Below are 26,197 nucleotides of genomic sequence, written 5' to 3' on the forward strand. Positions count from 1 at the left end.
AACCTCGTCATAATCATGCACTAATTCTATAGAAAGCAAAGATAATTCCTGTTTAACTGATAACACTGGAAAGTGTTCCGCCAAAGAACGATGAATGCGGTAAGGCAAGCAGCAACACGACCGGATCCTGATACACATTATCTGTGGCTCTGGAGCTTTACATGGCGATCACATAGACACACACGTCTATACATTTACCGGTCGACTCCCAGCAATGTACACAAACAAACACAATGAGACGCCTCCTGCTCGACCAACCTACTGAAGCTCTGCTTCAGCTTCAGCCGTTATGACTCATCCTCCAGCAGGATGTTCAGACTGTCTCAGTGTTAACAGGCCAGAGAGGCCAAACCACGGCTACAGTCCAGCAAAAAGCCCCCCGAGAACAGAGTTAAGAGGAGTACACACGCGCGCGCACGCATGCACACACACACACACACACACACGCACGCGCACTCAAGCAAGTCCAGTCTCACACAAACAGACACACATACACCTACCTTATAGACAAGAACAAACATAAACATTCATACAAGTAAAATGTCGACATAAGCACACACATACACACACATGCACGCACGCACGCACACCCACACCCACACCCACACACACACACACACACACACACACACACACACACACACACACACACACACACACACACACACACACACACACACACACACACACACAGTGTATGGTTCCCATTAGTGGTTTCATCTCCCAGTCCTCAGCCTGCGGTCTACAGAAACAATCCTACTCAGTCCCAAACGTCTGTGCTCAAACCTGCTGTTAGGGTCCTTTTTGCCATCAATGGAAGTCAAGGAATCATTCCAGACTATCAACATCAAACCCACGACTGGCCGGCTAATTACTCCTCTAAAAAGAAATTAAGCACATCAGAAAAGTTGTAAATCCTAGACCACACCGGTTAAGATCAAAAGGATCACAGTGAGTCTGGGTCCACTGGATTCCTACATGACAGAATCTGGGGCCTGTTAACCAAAAGGGTTTAAAACGCCGCAATATTATTAGTTCCATTCCGTTCAGGAGCTTTGAAACACTACGGAAGAAAAATTTTTTTTAAAAGATGGCAAGTAGCAAATGCCTGAAATATGCTGACCTGCCTTCAAACAAGACATGCTTAAAATAACCTTGCTTTCCAGCGTGAGCTTTTCATCCCAGCTTGACGAGGCACACAAATCTCCATGGTTACCTTAGGATCCGGTGCTTGCTTCTGAAAGAGCATTTCCTAACTGTGCGTTCAGGCAGGCTCCTCACCAGCGACATGGACGATGAGATGTTGACTGTGAACATAGTGGCAGAGGCATATCGCTCGCTTCTCCACTGCTCTTCCTCTCTGAGAGATGGGCCTTAATGTTAGAATCTCCAGCAGGGCGGCTCTGGTGTATCCCTATCTCGTATTGTTTGCTTTGATGAGAAGCAGCTCCACTTTGGGTTGTCGCAAACACTAACCCCATTATCGCCAGTGAGGCAAGACTTTACACTTAACCCTAACGCTCCCACGCAAGTCATCCTTGTTCAAATTCTGCAAGGAAGAGGTCAGAATGACTTCTTGCTTGTACCTGGAATGATCAGAGCTGTATCGCGTGGAGAACGCCAGGACTCTGATGAGTCGAAATAGACGTCATCCAAATTTGTTCTTCTCTCACACTCTTCTGTCCCCTGGTCTCTGCTATGGACCCTCCACCCGGCGTAGCACACCAGCATTCCAGTCTGTCAGCCCGACCCTTTGGAGACTAGGCAGGCAGATTCCCAGAAGCTCCTTGTTAATTTGTCAAGAGCGTAAACAAAATGAGGAGCTAAGACTGACTTTCAAGGCTTTCAGGCCTTCGATTTGATGTCCCTATAATCTGTAACCCGGCTGCACACGGGAATCTAGATTTCCAATTGCGACTGGAAAATAATGTGCAAACTGCAGTGGAATATTTAGAATCTTAAATACGGAATTTTTTAGAAATCATCTTACACAACGCTGCTCTGCAAAACAACAGCAAGCGTGTGTCCATAGGATTTGTGGATCGCTTGGGGCTTTTCATGGAAAACGGGTCTGAATTCCTACTGTTGTAACTGAAGAAAAAGTGCCCCCTTCCCCAGTCACGAGACCTGCCTCCTCTCCCCTACCGCCCCGTCTCCCCTTCCCTTCTTCTTTTTATCCATTCATTCCAGGAATGTAAACACACAGCAGTAAAAAAACAAAAAAAACCCTTTATCTCTGCTCTGTACATCTCCTGCAGCGTTTTTCTATAATCCAGACCCCCCCCCCCCTCCCGTCTGCTTCAGTGTTGTAGCTGAGGCGGTCACAGCTTAGGTTCTGATGCTGAGAATAGATATCTGGGCTGTGGGGTTCAGCGGGTCATGCCGCCCTGGACTCAGCCCAGTAATTGGCTCTGCTTGGTTGATTAATGGTGGACACTGCAGACGGACGCCATTTTCCACAGAGAGAGAGAGAGAGAGACAGAGAGAGAGACAGAGAGAGAGAGAGAGAGAGAGAGAGAGAGAGAGAGAGAGAGAGAGAGAGAGAGAGAGAGAGAGAGAGAGAGAGAGAGAGAGAGAGAGAGAGAGAGAGAGAGAGAGAGAGAGAGAGAGACGCCACCTCTCGCGGTCTCTCTCCTTGGTTAAATGGATCACGTCAGCTTATGCACAGAGGTGGGTAATGAAAAAACAAAAGCGCTGCTTCATCTCCACCCTCCATTTCAGCGTTGAGGTCTCACCTGAAGACTCGGTGGCTGCCTACACTTGATGGCCTGCTATTTGTGAAAATGTATTCACTGCTAAGGTGATAAGACAGTTTTAAATATTCTATGCCTCTTATTGTGATTAAGAATAAAATCAGAGTGATAGATGATCAACAGCCAAGACCCAGTGGAATACGCTGCGATTACTTTTCTTTTAAAGTCTTCTTTACTTTTACAATGTTTCAGAACCCCAGCCAGAGGTCAAAGTCCTCCTACAAATTAATGACTTCATTCTTGCGCTGACCAGTCAAATATTATGTGTTTGTGAAGCACATGAAGTTACTCATTAGCCCACCTGCATATTTAAACACAGCTTCATCTCGATCTCCATCAGCGGAGACAGACAAACGTTTGCGGGGGGAGCTATGCATCATATTCACTCAGAGAAGGGTAAAATCAGATGGAAAATGAAGGTGGGAGTGTTTGGGGATGTATCTGAGACGACACCAGTGAGGGGGAGGTGTAGATGGGCGAAGGGCCGATAACAGATTTGACTCACTCCAGCCAGTCTGCTGCGGTTCTTAGTTTACTACAGCATCCGTCTGAGATAACCCCTCCCATTTTGGATTCAATAGTGAATCTGCTGGGGCTGGGTGGAGGCGTATGCTACTCGCCTTTCAGTCTCACCAAACTGGACCCCTACATTCTGTCATCGGGGGTCGAGTCATCCATGACGGCTTCAGGGATAATGTCACTCTTTGGGGTCGACAAAATAACCGCATTGGGGACGAACAGATGCAAACAGGGTCCCAGCGTTTTTATTAGTTGTGTGGTGTACATGATGTGTACTTACATGTATGGATCACATGTCATAAGAGTATGTCAGTACATTCTGAGCAATGGTCTCAGTGTACAGAATGTGTGTGCGTGGCCTGGTTCTCCCAGTGTGCAGATGAATCACGACAGCTGCAGGACTGTCTGCTGCTACTGGTCTGATGGCCCATGTTGCACTGGGCATTTACTTCCCATTGTATTTATGGCAACAGCAATGCTTTGTGTTTGTATTTGCATATATGGAGCAGCAGACAAATCAGTTCAAAGCTGCACAGCAGAAGGTTTGTGTTGGTGGGGCAGCGGCAGTCAATGATCTGTACTGCGTTTTCTTTACAACAACAAAGACTGACTTTAGTTAGAGTCGTACATCAAGACCAATCTCTCTCTCTCTCTGTCTGTCTCACTCACACACAACCACTCAGGGGAAAACACACTCTCGGTGCATGACATATATGTTCAAAAACACAAGATAAGTTCAAAGCAAATGCAATAAATGGAAGCGATGGTTCACGTGAGATGGAAGACAATTGGGCAAGTCCGTGAATGTGATAATAATTACTCCAAATAAATAAATACAACACATATCAACAACCTGAGGCTTTTTTTTTTTTGCACACTTGGTCATGCCAAACAGTGAAAATGAACAAGATTGTCATGAATATCATTTGTAATATTTTCTTCAGCGGGTGACCGTCAGTGAAGGTAGACGTAGAGGCCTTCAGGTTCAGATGACTCCTGACAGATGGAATGGAGCAGCTTGCAGGAGCGCCAGCTTGCACTCCTGTGGAGATCTACTGGTGAAGAGCAGGTACGGCGCCATTTTAAACTGCAATTCACAAGGCCCAAATGTGTGCCCTTATACTGAGCGAGCAAATACAATTTTAAATGGTTAATTTAAAAAAAAGCTGCTGTTACAGCGTTTGATTTTGTCATTCCAATTCAAGGGAGTCCGTGAGAAATTAAGAAGTCACATATTGCGCATGCCATAAAACATTAAAAAAAAGCCTAAAAACAAGGAATGACACACAAAGCGATTGGGTGGAGGTGAGGTGAGGAAACATTTACATGCAGACACAGAGGATGATAAAAGAAAGCTCTGTTTAAAAAACTAGAACTCTGTCATCAGGAGGATCAACCTGTCACCCAGTCATCTACCGCTCTGCTCTCCATTGACATCGTCCTCCAATCTATTTCTTCTGTTTGCGTAATTTGTGCACAGACATGGTGCCATGTGCTACAGCCGAGGCAGGTGGCCCGTGCCCCCCCCCCCCCTTCCTTGGCCCTGCTCCTGACTGGCTTTAGATCTAGATGCTGAGGTACACAGAGGAGGGTTGACTAAGCAAGGTGTTAGTACCTGACAGAGAAGGGGGGTGGGCCTTGGCACAAGGGAGCAGGGGAAGGACAGAAGCCTCTGTAGAGGGCCTGAGGCACCTTGGTGTCCCCAGGTTTGTGGATGACACTGTAAATAGGTTCAGCCCTGCTGTGGGGTACAGGAATCACAGTGAAGGGGACAAGTGTAGGACACAAATAAAGCACACATACCAACAAAGATGCGACAAATGCACATACAAGTCATGTAGACAGCTTGTACAAGGACATCACAGGGCCACGTAACACTCATCCAGTAACACAACCACTTCATGGCATGCGTAGAGGCCTGCATGCACACATGCACAACACACACGCGCGCACGCACACACACACACACACACACACACACACACACACACACACACACACACACACACAGCGAGAATACAGCCTTCTCTCCAGAGCTGCTGTGGCTTAAAATGACTCAAGGCCTTGTGGGACTCTCCAATCAAGCCTCTATTAATGCTGCTTCTGATCTAGCACTTGGATTGGAGGTCAAAGGTTAAAACACAGTCATAACAAGTACAAGAAGTGACAAGGGGGCCTCTATGCAAAGTATTTCGTCAGCATACAGCAACCACACACTGTCAAGCTACAATACAGTATACTGTAGACCACCAGGGGCCCCGATGAGCTGGAAATTGTAAACAAAGTTTACAAATGTGCTTGTCTGATGGAACTCTTCATGAGGTGGATGTAAATGTGATGTATTGATCGATCAAACCACACCATTTCGACACCTTTAAAACAACAGAATGCAGGCTGCAAGGAACACAGAGGAACCCATGCAAACTAAAACCAGCGGATACAGACGGAGTAATTTAACACTACTCCATGGAGCCCCACAGAAATGATTCTTTCACTTAATACTACAACAGATAAAAACACCGCCTTTAGCCGGTATCCACAGGGAAACCTCTGGATGTGCCATGATTACTGAAATCTACAGTCAGAGAGCCTGTGTGAGTGTAAATGCATGAGAGGAGAATCGTTCATGAGAAGCTAGTCTGCGGCCTACCTTGTGAAGTCTTCCTCCCCCAGCATGTGGCGAGGAACTGGCGAGTACCTTGATGGGGTGACCTGGGGAGGCGGGTACACAGGCTTAGGCTCCATTGCCCCCATGTAGTTGTGGCTGACGTGGTTGTCCACCATGGTGGGGAAGGCTGGAGGGAGGGCCAGGCCAGTAGGGGGGAAAGGAAGGATGATTACAACACAGGGACGGCATAAACAGAGCACTGGACTTGACGAAACCAGATCAGATCAGATCTTAATATTTAGCTCTCACGCACATTCAAAGGAGGTACAGAAACATCCGTGTTCGGATGATCAGACAAACTGTAAATGAGGTTACTGTTAGAGAGAATGAGACTTTATTTGGAGGCAAGTGAGGAACAGGAAATCATTTGTGCACCCGAAATGCTGCTCCTATACTGCTCTAGAACACAGCAAAGTTCAACGGTCGAAACTGAAACAGAAAAGGGTAATAATTTCAACGTTCAATCTTCTCTTTCAGTTGTGTTTGCCAAATCTGTGGGTTTATTCCAAACTAACGGTCTTAGTGCTTGTGTTTCTTACCTCATCTATCTCCTTTTTTAGCAATGTCTCCAAGTTGCCAGAACTCAGCTCTTAACTTGGTGAGAATAATGATATTATTAGCATCACGAATAGTGGCCAAAACCAAAAAACAAAAATGTCCAGGTTGCATTTAAACCAGAATGTCCCTCTGAGGGACAAAGATGGCTTTCATTAAACTGCCTCGATGATTCCTACATGTAAAATGAGCTGTTCTATTTCTGTGCTAATCCTGACACAACAGACACCTAGAGTGGAGTAACAGATCAGTAATCTGTATCTGATTGATATCCATCAATCCTCTAATCACCTGGGATAGTTGCTTTCAATGCAAAGCAAACCACAAGCATAAATCCCCCTCTTTTTTCTTTGATTTAACATTCTTGACGGAGACGGCTGAGCGCAATAAAAATCCAGATCATACGACCACCGGTTAGAGTATCAGGAGGGGGGTTAAATCTGCATTATGGGTTTGCTTAAACCCTGACTGCAGCAAACATTTAGAACACACAAAAAGCCTTCAGGGGCCACCTTTAGTAATAAATCAGTGTTCTGTGAAAATCTGAGATTCCACAGTCAAGATCGTGGGCTCTCATGAGCAGGTGGGATGTGAGAAACCATCCACACTCAGTGGGAGGCAGAGAACTGGGCCTGTTGTTTCTCTGTGTAGGATTGCGTGTATGTGTGTGTGTGTGTGTGTGTGTGTGCAAGTATTCGCAACATTCAATATGTGGGTGTCTGGTCATTTTTTTTATGGAGAGAAAAGTAATCCAACACTAAATTTCATGAAGAAATATGAAATACGTAATATCAAAGATGAATGCAAAAGGCAACACGAACCTGTAGATGAGTCTTTACCTTACGTCACATACTTATATAAACAATCCTGCTCTAGTTTGGACTGTGGATGCTTATGGAACAGAAACTTTAAGATGGAGTTGAAGTGCAAACAGAGTTTGGTGACTGAAGGAAAAGAAGAAAAAGAGGCAGAAGAACACGAAGAAGAAGAAGAGGTAGATACGTACTGCTGGAGTAGTCCGGGGGGGCGTACATGTCATTGAGATGCACCGGTCCCGGTTTGGCAACCTTGAGATAAACCATATCAGAGGTGTTCTTCAGCGCAGCCACTGCCTCCTCATGACGTACATCCTGCAGCACGATGTTATTCACCTGAATGTGACGATTGTTGGACAGAGAGGGAGAAAAATTTGCTATAACACCTGAACACCTTGTGTCTGCGCCGCACCGTGACAACACCAGACATCACACCAGCCAACACAATAATGAATCATCGTTTGAAGGTATTATGAGATTTCAGTACATTTCAGCGGCGGCGTGAAAGGTTGGTGTGTTGTGCAGCGCGAACACAGGTCAAAAGCAGTAGGTAGAAGTTCTAAATATGATCTGAATATCTTCATTTATGCAAGTAAGATTCAATTCCCCAGGAAAGCACTGCCAATCAAAAGTTCCTCAGTGGTGGCACTCAATATTTAAACTGTTTGGTTAAATCTTTCTACTATAGAAACTTCAAATGTTCAAATTACGATTTTATATCAGTGTATATTGATACTAATGCATCCATCTAGTGCAAACTAATTACTCAGCTACAGAAAATTGTACTTAAGGCTATACAATGCTGTAGTAGTTACTGCATGTACAACAAATGAGTCTTTTTTATTCATCAAAGAAAAAGATTACTTTTTCATTTCATTTCACTTTTACATTTGACCATTATAAAGATTCCTATATTTATATTTATTTATTCTCATAAATTCTAATAAAGTCTCAGAAATGTAGCTTCATAAATTAAAAAGTACGCCAAAGTCAAGGGAGTTAAAAACATGGGGCTCCTCTAAGTTTATTCCCTACAGTGAATGAAATGTCAGTGATGAGAACAAATCTTGTATGTTTTCCAATAGGCGATTACTGACTCATTTTTGCTCTGTAGCATAAAGGAATAAAGCATGAAGGAAAGTCATATATTTTAATCACATGCCTCACAAGTGAGCCGGGGGAACTGCTGTTGAATTACTATGTACTCGCAAACACACTACATTAACATCTGAAGTGAGTTTTTATGATTTGAACACTCAGTATGTGGCAGCAGGAGGCTCGTACAGCTAGCAGGCGGTCTCCTGTCTGCAGTCGTCCATCTTTTTGGGCGGCTCCTCCTTCGATGATCTTGGTGATATAGATGCTGTTGTCTCCTGGGATGTGTTGGTTGCCGATACCTCCAGCAATGCTGAATCCAAGTCCTGTTTGAACGGCACACACATTAGATATGCGCACGCAGAATCTGACAGATTTTATATACAGTGCGCCCTCGCGTCTTCACCTCATCGCGGATTTTTGGTAGGCAGTCACATGATACCTTATGCGCATTCTATTGGCTGATGGAATCCGGTGCACTCCGTTCCGTGAGTCTCGGAGTTACATGAGACACATAAGTGCTTTAAATAGTCGATAAGAGTGTGGGAAAAGGTAATACTGATGGTGGTTTAATATCAGAATGGGGAGGGTTCATAAACGTTTAAATTACCGTAAATGATAAGATAAATAGTTACTTTGAAAATATTACTTCCACCTCACACCTATTACGACAAAACAGTCTTTAAGGAATCTAAAAAAAAAAAAAACCATCTAGGTGGCAATCAGTGAGAGACCAACATGACGGGTAACCATCGCAGTGTGTGATGAGCGCTCCTGACCTTTAGGCCCTTTCAGCAGGTTGACCTCCAGAATGGTCTCAGGCGGGGCCTGCCTCCGTCGGACCAGCAGCCGCACCACTGGCCCCGCCTCCTTCAGAGCTTCCACAGCACGACTGTGAACGACCTCGGAAACATCCACGTCGTTCACACGCAGCACGCAGTCGTTCACCCTGTGGAGGGACGGTTTTCAAATCATTTTAGCGCATCAGAAATCTTTATTCTGATTTTGATTTTTCTTATTCTTTGTCTTTATATTCTCGTATGTGTTTTGAGATACTTTCTTTTATCTGGTTTATTTATTGCTTTTATTCAAACTTTTTCTTTTGATCTATTTTATTACATATTTAGAAATTCATGCGTGTCATCCATGTCTTAGATGAAAAAAAAATGTTTATAACGCAGGACTGAGCACTGTCTGTGTTTGTGTTAGCATTTTATCTACTGTATACAACTTAACTGAAGGTGTTGCAATTTAGTGTGAAGTTAACATTTCATTACTACAGGAGCAGAAATAAGAAAGTATATCAACTCACTACCATAACCGTCACTGAATCAAATAATACTGGTTAGAACAGAAAACATGAAAGGGAAACAAACATCTGCAGCTCAATTAACACGAGTGTGTAGCATCATTGGCGTGTTTTAATGTGCATCATACACACACACACACACACACACACACACTTGCATTAAGAGGCCCCAGCTAGCATGACCAGTATAATCACACATCCTTAAAGCTTCACCCCCCCCCCCCAGTGAATCATTCTTTGAGGAAACACACAGAGCCTGGGAGGAGGGTGGGGGGTGCAGAGGGCTGCAGAAACTCTGCCTCCCACGTAGTGCTGCCTGGTGCGACGCATGTTGGTGGTGAGTGTTAAAGGAGGGTGTGAGGTGGGGGGGGGGGGGGGGGTAGAAAGGAAACGGGGGTAAGGAGGAGTGGAACATACCCCAGCCTCCCATCCATCGCAGCTGCTCCACCAGGGATAATTTTGGTGATGAAGATCCCCGGATCATCAGGAATGTGGGGATTGTCTATTCCTCCAGCAATACTAAATCCCAGGCCAGAGTTCCCCTGCACAGAGGATAGGAGTGGCATGTTCAGAAGGGTACAATAAACAACACACACAAACACACACACACTCACACACACGTTTAGACGTAGGTGACGGACATGTGGTGGGATCAAGGTCACAACAATCTGGCTTCTACGTGTATTGGCGGCGTAAAGGGATAAATAATGGATGCGAACTGCTCTGGGGATTTCTCCAGGCATTGCCGATGTCCACAATGTCCATTTTTGTGGACACGTGTGTGTGTGTGTGTGTCCTTGCATGTGACAATTGATAATGGCATGCATTCCATTAGAAGAGAGCACTTCATTGAAAATGTCATGTATATTCCAACTGCCCAAAGAGAGGCACCAACGTTAGAAAAACCTCACGTCCACAGAAAGGAGGATTTATAATCCTGAGCAAGGATGAGTGGAGAAGAATCCTTTCTGTTCCATGAAGTAGAGCTTCTCTCTCTCTCTCTCTCTCTGCAGGAGACGGACAAGATGATCTGTTTTTCCTGGCCCTGAAATGACTAGCGGACCTATTTGGATCCGGTGGGTCTGCTGCGGCTGACAGCGGCAGCCACCGAGACAGGCAGCAAACAAGACAGCTGAGAAAATACCTCACTTTATTATTTTCTATAATTAATGAGCAACAGTCAAAATAAATTAGGACAGAGAGAGGCTGAGGCTTCCCAGAGTGCTGCTCTTGGAGCCAAAGGGGAGTACACTTGGCCTTGCCGACCAACGCTACACACCCACAGACCTTTTAACGTGTGACTTCACATAGCTTATTTAAGATTCCTCGGAGTGTAAGTGCCACACAGAGAGATAGGAATGGGCAGAGAGATGCAGCGCATCTATCATGTGTTTGGAGGTTTCATGTATGTGTGGGTGGAATGATGAGAGAAGAAACGCATGGCTCCTACCACTACAAGCTCAACCACCGCCGACAAGTGCAGCGGTGCCTGCTTAACAATTGAACAGGAGAGTACTTTACAGTTTTTTCCGTCTGCTGATGACATGTGAATGAGGGTTACATAAAAATCTATGCCTGGCTGGCTTTACTCTGTGTTCACACTCACACGAGGCATCATAAGACATTGTTACTGCAGCGATCTGTGACTTCATGAACACACACACAGCATCATATTTTATGCATTTTATATATATTATGCATCTGCTAAAAAAAACATTCTTCCTTGCTTTTCATAGTCTTCAAGCTCAATGAGCAAAAGCTGAGCTGCTTACTGCCACCAAGTGGCAGCAAGTCAGAAAATACATGAAACAGGAACATGCCAGTAGTAAAGTATTAAAACTTTCAAGCTTACCCGCTCTAGAATGATCTCCTCGTATTTATACATCCCATCACTGCCGTTTACCTGTCAAGATAAAAAAACGGTTAATTACATCACTGAACCTGAATTCTGTCATTATCTAAGACGTATAGTAAGAAAAAATATACAGCTTTATCAAATTGAAAAAAATGGCACACTATACATTTGTCAGGTTCTAACAACATTTATAGTAAGTATAGAAAAGAAATTTCACAAAGTTGTATGTAGAACCTAAGTGTCTGCATTCGAGGCTTTTGTGCCTGTGAGGCCGCAACAAATTTCAGTTATCATGGAAGGTAGTTGGTGTTCATGTTAGTAAAGCAATAGGCAAAGAGCTTTTGGTTCCGGTCTGTCTTGCACAACATGAAGACGTCATTCAATCACTTCCAACACAGCCTGAGAATGTCATTTTGGCGGAGAGGGACGGATTTTCTAAACAACTGAATGTCATTGATTTCTGACAACTTTGGTAAGATGAAGATATGATTTCAGTTTCAGGTGCGGTCACATGCTTCTGTTTCCACGTCTTTTATATCATTTCATTTCCATTTGCTTTTCAAATGAAGTCAGTGTTTTGCTCCTTTGTATTTCAACATAGACAACTCTTTAGTTTGTGCTTCTTCTTCTTAAAAATAGGAGATATGTTTATGAACTACCAGGTCATGTGATGTGTCTTCAAAATGCATATGTTGTGACTCTAGATATGCATTCCAACCAACAGGCAGGGTCAAGAGGATAATGGATGTCGGTCCACATAGCAAACAGCATGATGATACCAGAAGGACGCCCACGACACACACACACACACGCAAACACACACACACACACACACACACACACACACACACACACACACACACACACACACACACACACACACACACACACACACACACACACACACACACACACACACACACACACACACACACACACACACAAATGAGGCTGATATATATTGTACAGAGAGAAACAGATACTTACATAAGGGCCTGCATCTAGTGAGTCTGCGTTGACGATGATGGGGGGAGGGTTGGCCTGTGAATATGAAGAGATGCACACATTATCTCAATGTGTGATGCTGGCAGCACACAGACGTAATGCAGTACACACACCATCACTAGGGAGCAATGTGAACGGATGCCATGGGAACAGTCGGTGGATCTCCTTTGGGCTGAAACTGAGTGTATGTGTGTGTGTGTGTGTATGTGTGTGTGTGTGTGTTTGTGTGATGGAAAGGTGTGAGAACTGAGAATGAGGAATGGGCTATAGAGACCACTGCTTATTAACCACACAGTCAGACATCCTGTGATCGTCACATAAAACAAACTGTTTTCCAGCCGCTGAGGCGATCTCCCATCAGCCACACCGTTCTGCTTTCAATTCATACGTACACACACACACACACACACACACACACACACACACACACACACACACACACACACACACACACACACACACACACACACACACACACACACACACACACACACACACACACACACACACACACACACACACTCATGATCCTATGGTGCACCTATGTGTAAAACGTCTCAATAGGTACATTAATGATCTCTTTCTGTAATCTAAGACATAAGGCACATTTTTGTGATGTTGGAATGCTTTGCTATTTATTAAAGGTATTTATGAACAAAAATACCAAACCACTCATCATTAGATTTTATTATTATTATCACCCTAAATGAATGTCTTGGTTTTTTTACACATGGATATATAGATGCCAATTTGTTTTGGGTTTTTTTCCCAATTTCCTGTTTTTTAAGTGATTAATCCACTCACAATATTATTACATTATTAATTTAATGCTAGATATGTGATAATATCTTTTTAAGCAATCAAATTAAAGAATTTACATACATTATTCTGGTAGCATAGAGGCGTGGTATCAGCGGGCCTTTAAATTGAAGCACTTCATATAATAGTGCATTTAAGACTTGGATTAACTGTGCAGCTCAGCTCTATTGTGCCCCCTGCTGTGTCTCCTGATGAGGAGGATGTAACACCTCTAAGGTGAGCATCCTGAGCAGAAGCACCTCCTGGTCCGGGAGTGAATCCACATCCATCTTCTAACTTGAGCTCATCGCCTGCCGGCGGATTCCTAGTGATGTGATTGTGAGCTGCCAGCGCTGACTCGGTACTTCACCGGCCTCGTCTTACATCTGCTCTCTCCCCCCTCACCCACAACGACCCCGGATGTTTGTTTTTTTTAATTTTTATTTTTATAAATGAAATGTGCTATTTAGTGATTTACTGTTTATGTTTGCTGCAAAATTACGAAGAGAGAAGGAGAGTGACTCAGAATGATATGTTTTTATGACGTGAGACTCAGTATTTTATGGTGTAACGTTATGCCGACATAACTGAGGATTTTATTTCCTGACATAAGTTTTGCAGCTAAATATAATTTAAGAGAGAATAATTTATTTTTATTTTACTTTCTGCTAATGTTGCTTTGACAAACCGTGAAATACCCTGGTGTGCAATCCCATGTTCACATTCAAGTCCGTTGACTTTATTTCCCTGTACATAAACTGTACATCAGCATTGCATACATTATGCATAAAATGCCGAATGCACTATAAAAGTATTAATATTTTAAGTCGTAATTTCCTACTATTTCTGTTATAAACTGCTGAGGTGACCTATTTCACTCACAAGACAAACGTTATAGGACTGCTGACCCGTGTCGACAAACGTCCCACAAATGCATGAAGTTCTCAATATATATAATAGATCAAGACATATAAAAGGAAGAGCCTCTGTGGTGTAAAAGTTAAGACACAACCTTTGGCTGACGCTTTTATATCAGAGAAGATATCAAATTAAAAATAACCTGTTAGAAGAGTTTCAGTTTAAGACTCAAACGTTACACTTCACTCCCAACACACACGGTTTTAAACGTCGACCCCTTTACTACTCAAGTTGCATTTCAAATCCGCTGAAGGGGTTTTCAATCCAGATGCCTGAGGCTTTGATGCCTCCTTTTCCACCAGAAAGCGGTTTGAAACGCACCGATCCGTTAATCAGAACCATTCATCGACTCGCAGAGCTCTGTGGAAACGTCTCATTTGGTTTCTCCTGTAATGGCGGTTTTGCTCTGGATAAACAGGGGCTGTAGGCTTGACCTGCTCCACTAGGCGATGATGTGCCATGACTGCGGACAGCTGCGGCTGCAACACCCCACCCCCACCCCCACCCCCAGTCAGCACAATCAGAACTTGGTTGTAATCTGCATATGGACTAACAGATGCTCCTGTCTGTGCCTGTGTTTATACAATTCTCATGGATGTGCTTTTTTTTCATGTTTTTGCCCCCACCCCATCTTTTCATCATTATCAGTCCGCAGCAGCCATGTTAGTCCCGTACAGCATGAAGTGATGAAACAGCCCGAGTGCCACACAAGGGAATACATTCGCTACTACTGTCCCTCGGTGACTGTCAGCCTCAGCTACTGAATTCACAACTGAGACCACAGGTGACAAATCACAGCTGCTACAGTAATAACGCCTGAAGTGTTTATCGTGAGTGTCATGATAAACACTGTCCGATGGGATCGCTGAACCGAGACAATAAACCCATCAGTCATAGAAAAAAACCCAACTAGCGTTATCAGTCTAGCCTGAGATTACAGTGTAATCCATCTGGATCTCGCACAAACAAACAAAAAAACAAACAATCAAATCAAAAACAGGAGGTATTTGTTTGACTTCTGTAAATCGGCTCCGATTGGGTCGGATCAACCCTGCGTCCTTTGGACAAAAGCGGATTGATGCCGGGGTGAGAACATCTGTCAGCTGCAGGTTGAAATATTTGATTAGTTGGGTGTTTGTGCCCCTAACTGATGAGACAGAACAGACGTCTGATGTGAAATAAAAGGTAGACCTGCTGCAAAAGGGCTGAAGCTGGACTTGAACCCCTGGCCACCATATGAGGACCAAAGCCTCCTAAAATGGGCTGCGTTTAAAAAACTGCTCCAACTGCACTCCTGCAAACAACATGAGGGGATCCAGTGGGTAGACCTCATGCAACAACTGTGCCGATCACACGTGAATTATCAGGCAGAATAACCAGGAGGGTTTTCCAACTGTTACACGATGATGTTGGTCAGAAGGATCACAAAAAAATCGAAGCAATGGATTTCCTTGATTCTTGCTGGGATGATGATTTTTGAGCTTCAAAAGATTCCATTACATTTTAGGGTGGATCCAGGATTTTTCTTTCAGTTTCTATAAATCCACTTTCTCTATTTCTCAGGAAGCAATGGCTGATTCTTAATTTAAAAAAAAAAGAAGGTACCTATGAATGTATAGACCAAAGGAAAAAAAATCTAGATTCACCACATTTAAATGGTTGACAGTAATCCAGTAATCTTAAATAATGGTAACAATGCTATGAGGGGGAATCACGTGAGTGAAACTGGACACACGATGTCAACGCATCCAGACTGGTCCCCCAGCATGAGATCATCACAAGAAGTCCCTCCTGATCACCAGGAGTGATGAAGATATTCACCATCATTCATTCACCATCTGTTCATATGTTTCTTATTCATCCATCTCTCCTGTTGCTTTTCTGTTTATTGAAATCACAAAGACTTCTACTCAACACAAGCAGAGCGAGGCCCAGACGTTATCCAAATGTTTAAATCCTTGGTTACCAGTCGGTAAATTCTTAAGGCCTCTTAGTCGCCTCCCCATGCTTCATCTCTGACGGCTCTCGCTGCCATTTATGCAACTCTGTGCTCACGCATGCATAACCACGGGGGTGGATGTTCCAGTGTCTCCATTAGACACACATATATCCACACACACACACACACACACACACACACACACACACACACACACACACACACACCTACTGAGCCCATATGTCATGATTTAAATAGAGAAGAATGACATCAGAGCCACAGCTAAAGGAGGACAGACCTGACAGACCTGAACGAATCAAACATCTCCATCATCCGACGCCTGTGAGCGTAAAGACTTGAATCTCGACCACACCTTTTATTCATCGGTTCATATTTTTAAATTCACCTTCACATGGCATCCGTTTGACCAACATAACGATGAGCATAAACGCGACGATCTGAGGCCTGAAGAAAGGGATTGTGTGCTGAATGGGGTTAGCAGGCTTCATATTCACCACACAGACACTGGAGTGCTATAAATAATCTCATATAACTCTGCAAGCATTACGTTTGTGTTTTAAACCCTCCTCTTTGTTTGTTGGAGGGGGAGCTCAGCGTACGAACAGCTACGGCACACTGACAGGGAGATAACCCCTTCCTCCTTCGCAAACATTTCTACACCAGTGCCTCCTTCACCAAGCACACCAAAACGTTAGCTCAGTCTCCAGTGGTGACATTGCATTGAAATATGACAACCAAGCTCAGAAGATGTACAACTACGGCCGATACCGATGGACGCGGTTGTATTCTGGTAAAAACGTTCACCAGCTTTCAAACGGTGGTGCGTGCGTGTTTTCCTGCAGAACAGAGGACGAGAGACGCAGTCAGCGGCGCTGCTCTGATCCCCTCGCTCTGATTGGTCTATCGTTTGCCACGCTGCAGTTCAATCAATACCAACTCAATTGCCATGCACCGAACATCTCATTCACGAGGCGGCCGGTATATGCCAGAGGGAAGAGGGAAGCAGAGAGAAAGCAAGGTGAGAGAAGAAGCCGCTGACGGACAGGATGAACAAACATTCAAGAGAGATGTTTCACTAGCAGGCACATTGAAAGTCAGGTGTTGCATCATTTGTGCAGGACAAAGGCTGGAAAATGACACGCGATAAAGAAAATCTCATCTCCGTAAATATCAACTGCTTGTTCTCTCTCGCTAAAGACATCAAGCTAAATTCAGGCATTCAATTTAATAATGTGTAAATTAATCGCTTCACCCACATATTTCTGACTAGACGGCTACACACACACACACACACACACACACACACACACGCCCCATTCCCCCAACACACACACACACACACACACACACACACACACACACACACACACACACACACACACACACACACACACACACAGACCTCCACAAATAAAGGTTAGGCATGGATAAAGAAAAAATGAAGCTTTTACATTTTGGGACTGATGGCGATGAAGAGTAGAATGTCTTTGTTTTTCACGTCACATGTTAGGCAACACCCTGCGGCGAGCTGGCACTTTATCCAGGGTGTACCCCGCTTTTCGCTCGTAGCTGGTAGGGATATCTTCTAGCAGACCCGCGATTCACAAGATGGAAGACATGCAAGATAGCGGCTGTGGACGACACAATTGCGATCAAAAGGGATGGCTGGTGATTTGATTTCACCGCATGATAGAGATGTCTATTGGAATTGGGAGTTAAATGTCGGATTTAACTCCCAATTCTAAATTCAAAATGTAACTAGTAAACAAATGATTAAATAGATGGATTCTGCTTCGTGGCAGTGAATAATGTAAATTAAATAAGCTCTGCATTTACCAGCGGTAACAGTAAAGTGGTTCTTGCACATCACTGCATCAATAATTAACATCCAACATTAGAATCTAATCTGGTGCGGACCACTGGATGATTCTGCAGAGGTAAACGGTCATATATTGGTTATATATTGGTTAAATATCGTACATATATCAGTTATATATCGGTTATATATCAGTTGTATATCGGTTATATATTGGTTATATATCAGATATATATTGGTTATATATCAGTTGTATATCGGTTATATATCAGTTATATATCAGTTGTATATCAGTTATATATTGGTTATATATCAGTTATATATCGGTTATATATCAGTTGTATTTCGGTTATATATATGGTTATATATCAGGTATATATTGGTTATATATCAGTTGTATATCGGTTATATATCGGTTATATATGGCCACGAATCCGGGCCTTGGTAACGAAGGGATTCTAATGTGTTTGTCAGTCACCGGCGAGTTTCCCGTCTGCACTGCTTCCTCTACATCAGAGGTCACTGCAGCACGTTACCTCACAGCTCCTGAACAGTTGCTACCCCCCCTTGTTGCTAAGCTGAGCGAGCTGCTAAGCTTGTGATTCTCTGGTGTTTTAGATCCGGTGCTGAGTACCAACTGTACACAACTGTGTGCTGCCATTTTCATGCTCCCTGCAGTCAATCAGGGTGTATCGTTCTGCTGCTGTGTCACCGCGGACTGAAATGACATTCTTAGGCTGGAGAGTTGTGAGTTCATCCTCATTTAGGGGGTCTTCTGTGTCTATGTTTATGTGTGTGTCTGTGCATTGCTATGAAGATTCTGCCATTCGACAGGTTAGAGCACTCAGCACATAATCCACGTTTTTTGCCACTGGAATCAGTTGTGGGTGTGGGTGTTATTCCTTCTGGGAGGAGTTCATTTGTGTGACTGGTAGCACCTGGCCAGAATCCCAGTGGGATTGAAGACCGGTGCATTTCACATCCGTGTCTCAATCCAGGGCTCAAATCATTCCAACGCTGCCAAATCCATCGCAGCGGTGACACAAGGCCATCCTGTTTTGAAGGCTTCTTCAAATACGGCCCGATAAAACAGACTCAATCGTGTCTCAGTGACGGATCCACATCTCAGATCCACAGCGGCCCAGTCTATCCCAGGATTAAGGGAACACCAGTGCTGCTTGATTTTATTTTTTCAATCAGTTGGAACTTGCAGCTGCCTGTATTTCTTTATTTATTACACCACTGCACATACCTTTTCATATTGTACATATTTGTGTATTGTGCATTTTAGTGTTAGTCTTAGCTTTCTGTGTATTAAGTCTGGTTTTTGCTCTTTGCACTCTGCATTTCTTTTTGTGCACAAATCCTCCTTTTTGTGCCTTTAATTGCCCCTTGGGGACAAATAAAGTTTTTTGAATTGAATTGAATTATTATTGCAATGAATATTATTATTATACTACTATTATTACTGCTTCTACAGATACAGTGTTCACACCCAGCTAGTACTATTACTATTACTACTACTACTACTACTACTACAACTTTATCTGCCATGACTTATCAACCAATCAATGCCAGCTGTCATTGTTACTAGGCAACAGGCATTTCAGATGCAAGGATATAGCAGTCTACTTATGTGATTACTGATGCACCCCAGAAATGATACATGCTGTTTTGGTAGTTGTATATCAAATAAAAGAAATGCACCTTTTCAGTTTAAAACTGTTCACCTCCTGGTTGTGACACAAGCCAGGATACTCGTTCTGTTCAATATTTATACTTATTCATGTTTTTGTATTTGGGAACTTCGGAGTGTCATTGATGCCACACAGCATGTCCACTAACGTCACAACTCTATGATGTTTGTCACGGCACAAAACACAATAAAAAAAGAGTTATGGGAAAAAGTAGAACACATGCATAAAGGGAATGTTAAAAAAAAGTCCTCACAATGTTAAAAGAAATGGAAAAAACCATCTGCCCTTTTTTTCCCCATGGCCCATGCCCCATTCCACAATTGAATTAGCACTTTTGCGTCATTCCAAATCATTTTCATAAATTTAGTCACCATCTGTTTGTGTGAAATAGATGGCAATGGTGTAAAAAGATCAACCGATGTTTGTGAAATGACTGGAGTGAAAACAAGAGCGATATCTTTGACCAGTTTGTTCCCATCTCTCTCTCTGGGGACTCAGCTTGTCTCCACAACACTGCAGAGATCCTCCAGTCATGGTTGAGGTTTCATTCTGTTCCGTTAGCTCCACTCACAAACGCCCACAGTTTCACATATCTTCATTCATTACCCTTGCCTGAATTTTGGCTCACATTAACTGTAGGAGTTGAAAGTGATGAAGTATTAGAGTAAGTAGGACAATGGGCAAAGCAACACAGATAAGAGCCGTGGCCCTAATTTTCCTATGATAGATATGAATACATGAGCATATTTATCCATATGCTGATGTATTTGGTGCCAAATGGTAGAAGGGAAAAATAGGGCATTGTTTAAATGTTTGTAGCACTTTAGTTACTGCCAGATCAATCGGCCTCCTGTCGACCGTCCAGATTGTCCTTCTCTGCCCACCTCAGGTTGTGTTCAGGAATGACACAGCATCCTTCAAACACACACACACACACACACACACACACACACACACACACACACACACACACACACACACACACACACACACACACACACACACACACACACACACACACACACACACACACAATGTACATCATAATATCATGAAGCCTAATATGTTTGTTGTGTGTGTGTGTGTGTGTGTGTGTGTGTGTGTGTGTGTGTGTGTGTGTGTGTGTGTGTGTGTGTGTGTCTGTTTTTTCCAGTGAAAAGTCAAACATTTTGTATTTTTAATTATCCTGGAAGACATAGAAAACCAGGAAATATTTAAGAAGTTTAAAAAAAAAGATTTCATTATCAAAGGTATTTATCAAACAACTACATGAAGATTCAGCTATAAAGGCTAATTTTGAGTTTAAAACATTCACTTAAACTATAAATTATTATTTTGAAAAATAGCTTCTAAACAAGTGTATTCATACTGATTAATTTTAAACAAAAAGGATTCATGGGAGACCTTGCCAATGCTGGCAACAATCAAAATTGTTTAACATGTTGTCAAGTTGTTCCACATGCACACAAAAGGGACTCGATATTTTATTGCGCAAAAGATTGAGTCAATGTTGCTGTAAAATTTATGACAGCATGTAAAAGGCAGTAGCAACATTATTTTATCTTCTGATGGATCCTTATAGTTTGTCGCATAAACACTTCGGCCTTTTAGGAGTTTCAAAAAGACAACCTTGAATTTCTTAGGTCAAATGAATGAAATAAAATAAAATAAAATAAAACTAAATTAAAAATATAGTAGGTGACCAGACTGATGTTGCATCATTCCTGGCATTCAGAGCCCCTCCCTTATGCCTGCCTGCTGAAATATTCTAGTGAGCATATGCAAGGCTTGGATTTGGCTGATTGCATAACAATTATAAATTGTATTGGTGAATATTAATCCACAATGGCCCATATTGGGTTTTATAAGCAGGCTGCTCAGAGTCCGCAGACATCTCTAGTTGGTATGACTGTGGTCATCACTGATGCTTTTTTGCACACATAAACAGATATTGGTCTTTGACACGGTATGTTGTTTCGTCAGTATGAGAATAAAAACGGGTTTCAGCCACCTGCGTATCAGCATCGCAGTCTGTGGGTAATTAGCTGGCCGAGCAGTAAAGCTACTGTGCAGCTCTGACTGAGGCTGCACCATGGCAACACACAGAGCTCTGTCTGACACCCCCGTTTGCTTCAACCCCTCTCTCTTTCTTTACACCACACCTCTCTTTTCATCACCTCCATCTTCACTGAGTCATGCTCAGGGAAATTATTTGATACCACTGGAAAAGACCACTTTTTTTTTGTCAAGAGTTAGAGCAGAAGACAGAATACAGAACAAGAAGCAAGAGGAGGTTTATCAACCGAAGCACCAACAAAAAATTAATTAAAGACAACACAACTTTGTCCAGATGCTACCAGACAGACAAAGCAACATACCTCAGCTCGCCATATTATATATGACTATACATTGAATGCACTTAATGTGAATTGGTCGGCTCAAAATTGTCCGTAGATGTGGAAGTGTGCGTGAGTGTCTCCGTGTTGCACTGGCATCACGCACAGAATGTCCCCTGCCTCTCCCCCTTTAAGACCTCTGGGGTAGGCTCCAGCAACCCCTGTGACCCACAAAAGCGGATGAAGAAGATAAGAAGATGAATGAAAGAATGAAAGAATATTCATGTAAATCGGTAGCTGTTCTGACTGCTTGGGAATTGTGTTTTAGTGTTAGCCTCCCTTACATAAACTAATTTATTTAAAATGTCTGCGAAACTAAACGATGACAAATCATAAATCCGACAAATAAAGGCAAAAGTGTAATACCATCATCCACCAACGACGATATTATTACTGCAAATATGCAATACAGAGAAAGTCACCTGAAAGGTTGGATCACTGTCTGCAGCACATTGATATTTTCAAAAATGATATTTTCCAGCATTTTATCTGGCCACTTATTTTATCTAGTGAGTTCCACCGCTTCAGATGCCATCGTTCATTTCACTGTGAATCAGAATCAGAAGACCTGTCCAGTCTGTGCTGACAATAAAGAGCCAAGCAGGAGACGCTGTTCTGTTCTGACAAGGTGGGTCCTTTAACGGCTGGAAGGTGAAGTAAGAGAAGAGTAAAAGAAAATAGTTAAGATTAAAAAAAAAAAGGTATTTTGACAGCTATCCCAGACCTGGTCCATTTGGGTCCTCCTGAATCAGGGTGCTGCTATTTTGTGTGCAGGCTCGATGGAAAAGCTCTGCCACACCGAATGGAACGCAACCTTAAACAAAATGAATTAAACTTGTGATTAACAGCTATTTTGCGTCAATATGGATACCTATTGCTGTTCTGTTCAGAGAAGGAAAAAAAGTAATAAATCCACAAAAGCAATTTTAAGGCAGAGACAGACTCTCTGTAATAAGAAGCGTGATATTAAACTGGGATCGCTTGTATTGTTTATATCCAAAACAGGGCGAGGACATCGCTCTCTCTTCGTCTCTCACCCCGGTTCTGAGACTCAGTCCCTTTTCACGATATAGAACAACAACAACAGACAAAATAACGACTGACGATAAACAGATGGCCGTATGTCGTGCACATACGGCATGTGTTCGGAAATATGTATAGGAAATGTGTACGTGTTAATGGTTCTCCCGTCTAGGAATACACTGTGTATGTGAGTGTGTGTGTGTGTGTGTGTGTGTGTGTGTATGGAGGGGGACGGGGGGACAGGAAGTTCATGTGAGCCAAACATATGCTGTCTCTATGTACAGTAAGTCTATACTTCTCACATACCATAAAACTAAATATATAAATATATATATAGAACATATCGTGCCCCTTAAACGTCCACGTGGTCAAAGTGCAGTACCCACTGTTACACTACGACATCCGATTCTTAATGCCTTTGAAGTGACAACGTGTGAAGGTGGTATTCCCGTAAACCTGGGCTTGTTTGATAGTCGGACACAGAATGGAGGTGATTTTAATCCTGATTAAACTCTGTCACTATCAGAGGAGATAACTGGTCTGGAGCTTTGGCTGGTCCTGACATTCGGCTCAGATCATCTCTAAACACCAAACCATTCAATTTCAATTTTTATTCGATGATGATCGCAAAATCGTGACATTTCCATTTTAAATGTTCTTTCTCTGTAAGCGCATTTTTAAAGCAACATAATTAAATTAAATGAAATGGACTGATTTATTTCCACAATGTTTTATTAATACAGCAGGGGAAAGAGAGAAATGTGCCTGTAGACATTGTTCTGCTACATTCTGCTTCCACATTTGCACCTAAGCGGCTCTGAGTCACTGCTATTGTTCGAAGCACATGTGATACCAGCTGCCAGTCACTGATCAGAAGGTGCACGGGTACAATCGCACTGGATTCCGTGGCAACGGATGTCCACGTTAAGAGCTCTCCTGTCTGTTTTTCTTCAGTGACTCCTGTTTGGTCTTGTGTATCATTGAATCGCTGCGTCAAGAGGACAACCATCCAGACGGGACGTTGTATTTTACAACATTGCAGGTAAGCCCTTCACACTTTCACAACTGAGTGCTAACGTGAATCATGGCCAGTGAAGTTGCACTGGAGTTTGTGATTTGTTTCATTCTTTCTGATTTCGGTGGACACTTGTTTGACTATAGCCTGATTGATAGAAACATCTTATAGATGTTGTGGCTCTTATTATATTCATAAAAGATAAAATGCTTCCACACTTCATCTTTCAAAGCAGGAGGTGGTAGCCGGATCTCAAACCAGCCATCTGCATATCAAGTTTTTGTTTTGTGTTTGGCAGCAGCCGGCCGGCACTGGTCTTACATTTTAATTATATGTATTTCATTTACATTTATTATGGACTAATAGTTAGATAACTGGTGTTTGTAATCTGCAAATTGATATGCAATCAGTCGTCAGCGGGTCGAACGATCGATTTTTTCCAATTGTCGGTTTGATTTCGTCATTTTTTCTGGACGATCGCCACGGCAACGTCATTTTGCTGACGTACACAGCAGCTTCTTGAGAGGTCTTGTAAGCAATGCTCCCTCTGGGACCAGAATCTTAATGCAATCTTGCAGAGTGTGCATGTTTGAGGTTTGAGACAGATAGACAATCAATGGACATTCTCTTTATGCTTTTAATAAGAAGTTAGGATTTTAAAGCTCCGGTAGGGTGAACCTGGCTTAAACCACTGGATGTGCATAATGCTTTCCACTAAACATTTCATATTGAAGATCTGCAGTCCTTTGTGAGTGCAGCTCTACACCTGAAAATTAAGCCTTTTATTCCTATAATGTATGATAAAAGAATGGAGGTGGAGAAAAGTAGCAGAGAATAGGAGAGAGATGACAGAAGTGAACACCGAAAAACAAAATGCACGCACACACACACGCACACGCACACACACACACACACACACACACACACACATACGAGAGGCTGGACCAAATGGCTGAAGGGCTGCTTAGATAATGCATTAGACAGAGATGGCACTCAGAGCAGCTACACATGGTAAAAAATGCACCGCTTCGCCAAATTTTTGTCCACAAGCACACAAACATGCTCCTCTTCCCTGAAAAGTGATGTATGAGGAGGACAAACTGTGAACACAGCTCAAAAGACATCCTGTACGTCTTGATGTTTTGCGGTTTGAGAACAATGTGTGTTTGAACTGCAGCGCTGTAACGAATGAAGGAAACGTTGACACATAAAAATGAATCACACGTACCCTGTATGCCTTAAAACTAACGCTTAGGATAAATTAGAAATCTTTACAGCACAGAGCACTGCTCCTCTTCTATAAATGGGTGGATTCATTGGAATGAACCAGATCCCTGTGACCTTTACGAGAGAAAAGAAACATGAACATTTCTGAGACACATCTTATAGTTCACAGCAAGGCTTGAATGTTGAAACTCAATATTGTGTTGGTGCACTGAAAGAGATGTATGAGTATCCAACGGTCAGGCTGGAGCTGAGGCAGAACTGTGCACATCTTTATTTATTCTCTCAAAAGATAGTGCCTGATTTAAACCATACATCATAATGCTCATTTAGCTAAACAAAACAATATTTAACATTTTTTATGAGGACTGAAACTAAAGGAAAATGTTTAAAATAGTAATGTCAACCATTATCCAATAAGCCATTTTAAGACATTTTAACTCGTCATGGGAGGAAAACTAAAGTAACTGATAATAACATTAAGAAAGAGAAAAGAAAAAGTCATGGCAAGACCATGAAACTGAAGCACCTTAATTCAACCATCAGTATTTGCACGTATAATTTAACGAGCGTGACATCACAATCAGTATTCTGGATTTGAATTAATGTTTTCTTTTTCCGCTTCCAAAAAAATGGAATTGATGAAAAATAAACTTTTCATGTACAGCAGCCTTTTCTTACATCCCGCTTCAAAGCGACTGTCAAGTGTTCGTGCGTTCGTGCGATATCTTCGCAACCGTTGCAGATAGAAAGATGAAACTAAAAAGGTCATCATC

At 42.7% G+C, this 26,197-nt stretch overlaps 1 protein-coding gene across 2 annotated transcripts in view; it reads right to left on the bottom strand.

Moving 5' to 3' along the window:
* The window catches only part of dlg3 (discs, large homolog 3 (Drosophila)), a 71,118-nt gene that overhangs the window by 16,499 nt on the left and 28,422 nt on the right, over positions 1-26,197 (bottom strand). For both annotated transcript variants that reach the window (XM_068325973.1, XM_068325974.1), the window contains 7 exons: positions 12,557-12,610; positions 11,567-11,617; positions 10,132-10,256; positions 9,185-9,354; positions 8,595-8,731; positions 7,502-7,646; positions 5,923-6,067 (listed from right to left, as the gene is read on the bottom strand). In XM_068325973.1, the coding sequence (XP_068182074.1) occupies positions 5,923-6,067; positions 7,502-7,646; positions 8,595-8,731; positions 9,185-9,354; positions 10,132-10,256; positions 11,567-11,617; positions 12,557-12,610 (827 nt within the window). The remainder of the gene's footprint in view (positions 1-5,922; positions 6,068-7,501; positions 7,647-8,594; positions 8,732-9,184; positions 9,355-10,131; positions 10,257-11,566; positions 11,618-12,556; positions 12,611-26,197) is intronic.

This window comes from Antennarius striatus, chromosome 10 (assembly GCF_040054535.1).
Source record: "Antennarius striatus isolate MH-2024 chromosome 10, ASM4005453v1, whole genome shotgun sequence".
Taxonomy (NCBI): Eukaryota; Metazoa; Chordata; class Actinopteri; order Lophiiformes; family Antennariidae; genus Antennarius; species Antennarius striatus.